General features: G+C 45.7%; 1 protein-coding gene across 1 annotated transcript in view; it reads right to left on the bottom strand.

Annotated features, from left to right (window-relative positions):
* Window positions 1–2,500, bottom strand: part of sox5 (SRY-box transcription factor 5) — a 115,195-nt gene that overhangs the window by 36,704 nt on the left and 75,991 nt on the right. The window contains exon 6 of the mRNA XM_080757015.1: window positions 1–42. This exon is cut by the window's left edge and continues 44 nt beyond it. Coding sequence (XP_080613141.1) covers window positions 1–42 — 42 coding nt within the window. The remainder of the gene's footprint in view (window positions 43–2,500) is intronic.

Here is a 2,500-nt window from a genome sequence, read left to right as displayed (position 1 = left end):
CAGCCATGGTGGTGGGGATGAGCTGGAGAGGGTAGGGGTCACCTGGAGGGGTCAAGAACACACACACACAATGAGAGATCAACAAACAACATTTCACAAAGCATGTGAATGAATACATTAATTTAATATAATATTTTATTTTTTCAGAAAAAATGCTAAACTTCACATTTTACGCGCACGCACACGGCCAGCCTCCCTCTCTCTTATCTCCCCGTCTGCCTCATGTCTCATCATCTCTCTCTCTCTCTCTCTCTCTCCCTCCACCTGAGGTGTTCTCCTGTGCAGCTGTTAAAGCCGGTCTTTGTTGTCCGCGCTGCTGAGCGAGCCTTAATGAAAAGGCTGATTGTGTGGCGTCCTCTGTCTAATACCCTCTGACAAAGAGCTGCTAGGTGAGGGCCTTCTGATAAAGGCCGGCCCCCGTGTCCTAATTAAGGACCACCACTGTCACCGCTTTGGCTCTCCTCCGTCCTCTCTCTCTCTCTCTCGCTCTCTCTCTCCCACTCTCTCTCTCTCTATACCTCTCACTTTTTCTCAGTTTGTCTCCTTTTGTCAGGAGAAGAGAGCTTTTATTCCCTCTGCCTTTGTCCCCCCTGTCTCCATCTCACTCTCTGTCATTCCCTCTCGTGCATTATACACGCTCCGTTTGTCTTTGAGCTCTGTTCCTTTCCCTTTCTCACTCGCTTTCATTTTCCTTTTCCCTCTCGTTTGGTCAAAATAGTTGAGGGGTAATAAATGAGAAGAAAGATGGGCGAGGCCAGGAGGAGATGACAGAGGAGAAGAGAGTAGGAGAGCGAGGGAGAGGAGCGCATGTTATTAGTGACCAGGTGCAGATAGGCCGTACCGTAATTACTCCGAGAGAGCAAAAGGTCAGAGAGGAGAGGGGGATGAGAGATGAAGGGAGATAGTGGAACTGAGGGGTTGATGTTCCACAGAAAGCACAGAGATGGAGATTAGAAGAGGAGGAGAGGTGAGAAGAGATGACAACAGAAGGAGAACAGAGAGGCGAGACCAGGGGCGGAAATCAACCACACGATTCAGCCCGTTTGCCAGCTTTCCGAACTCATGTTCTTTTAAGAGAATCGATATCAGCCCTCTGTCCCGCATGTTAAGACCAGAATTAAATGGCCAGAGTTTATTGGCTTTATTAGTTTGTTCTGATTTGCAGCTCCCAGAAGACAATTCATCTGGTGTAGGCAGCTGTTTGTGTTGTGTCACCACAGACCATGAATAAAACACCACACACTCTCATAGTTAAATGAACAGTGAGGAGGACTGCACTGTGCATATTCCATCATCCCACACTGGTCTAACATGGAGGAGCATTCTGGTTAATGTTCTCAGGGTTTGACCTCAACCTGACTTGGCCCCTTAGCAGTCTGGTTATATTTGGAACTTCTATCGTGTGCACGAGCATGTTTGTGTGTGTGTCTGTACTGTATGCATGCGTGCATACTGTGTGTGTGCACACATGTATGTAGATACACGTGCATATGTGCATGTGTGCGTGTGTGCATGCGCGTTTGCGTGCATGCGTATGTCCGAGCGGGCGCATGATGTCCAAATATGCCATGAAAGCAGACATGGCTACCCAACATATTTTCCCATATCACTCTTGTTCTTAAGACGAAGAGTTCAGGCATTCTTGTCTCGTGAGCGGGAGAAGGGGGGTTTGTCTGAATTATTCCAGGCCCTGTGTATTCTAGGAGAGATGGCTCCCTTCTCCTCTGTCCCTGCACAAACACATGATATTTATGTTTCTCCTGGGGGCTCCCGAGACAAAAGAGACGGACAGAGAGGGAGATAGAGATAGAGATAGAGATAGAGAGAGACAGAGAGAGGGAGAGAGAGAGAGAGAGAGAGAGAGAGAGAGAGAGAGAGAGACAGAGAGAGGGAGAGAGAGAGAGAGAGAGAGAGAGAGAGAGAGAGAGAGAGAGAGAGAGACACACAGAGACAGAGAGAGAGGGAAAGACAGAGGGAAGCAAACATGTTGCTCTTGGCTGGTGTACCGCGGCCCCACCGGACACAGCCCGGAGTTCTCACTGACGGATGGATGAGAGAGAGAGAGAGAGTAGTGGAAAAAGTACTTACATTTTGTACTTGAGTAAAAGTATATCAATACTGCAATGTAGAAACACTCTGTACTTACAAACTAAAAGTTTGGTAATCAAAATGCACTTGAATGTGCCAAAAGTTAAAGTACTCATTATGCCGAATGTCCTACAAGTTCTTTTGAAAATAGCCAAAGTTTAAATAGGGCTGAAGACGTTAATGTGTGTTTTGTAATACTAATAATAATAATCTACAAAATAACTAGAAACTAAAGTTTTCAAATAATTGTAGTGGTGTAAAAGTATATTTGTGACTGGGTCCAATGCTTTGTGCCGCAAAGAGGCATTGGTCATTTTCTGTTTTTTACAGATTATTAAAGTAGGCCTACAGAATGTAAGCTTTCATATGATGTCTCATTCAATGAAATTGGAAACTATTTGAAGGAGATATG

This window comes from Protomyctophum bolini (genome assembly GCF_963924005.1).
Source record: "Protomyctophum bolini genome assembly, chromosome: 23".
Classification (NCBI taxonomy): Eukaryota; Metazoa; Chordata; class Actinopteri; order Myctophiformes; family Myctophidae; genus Protomyctophum; species Protomyctophum bolini.
Note: the sequence above shows the minus strand (reverse complement) of the source record. Positions and strands in the feature narration are given on the sequence as shown.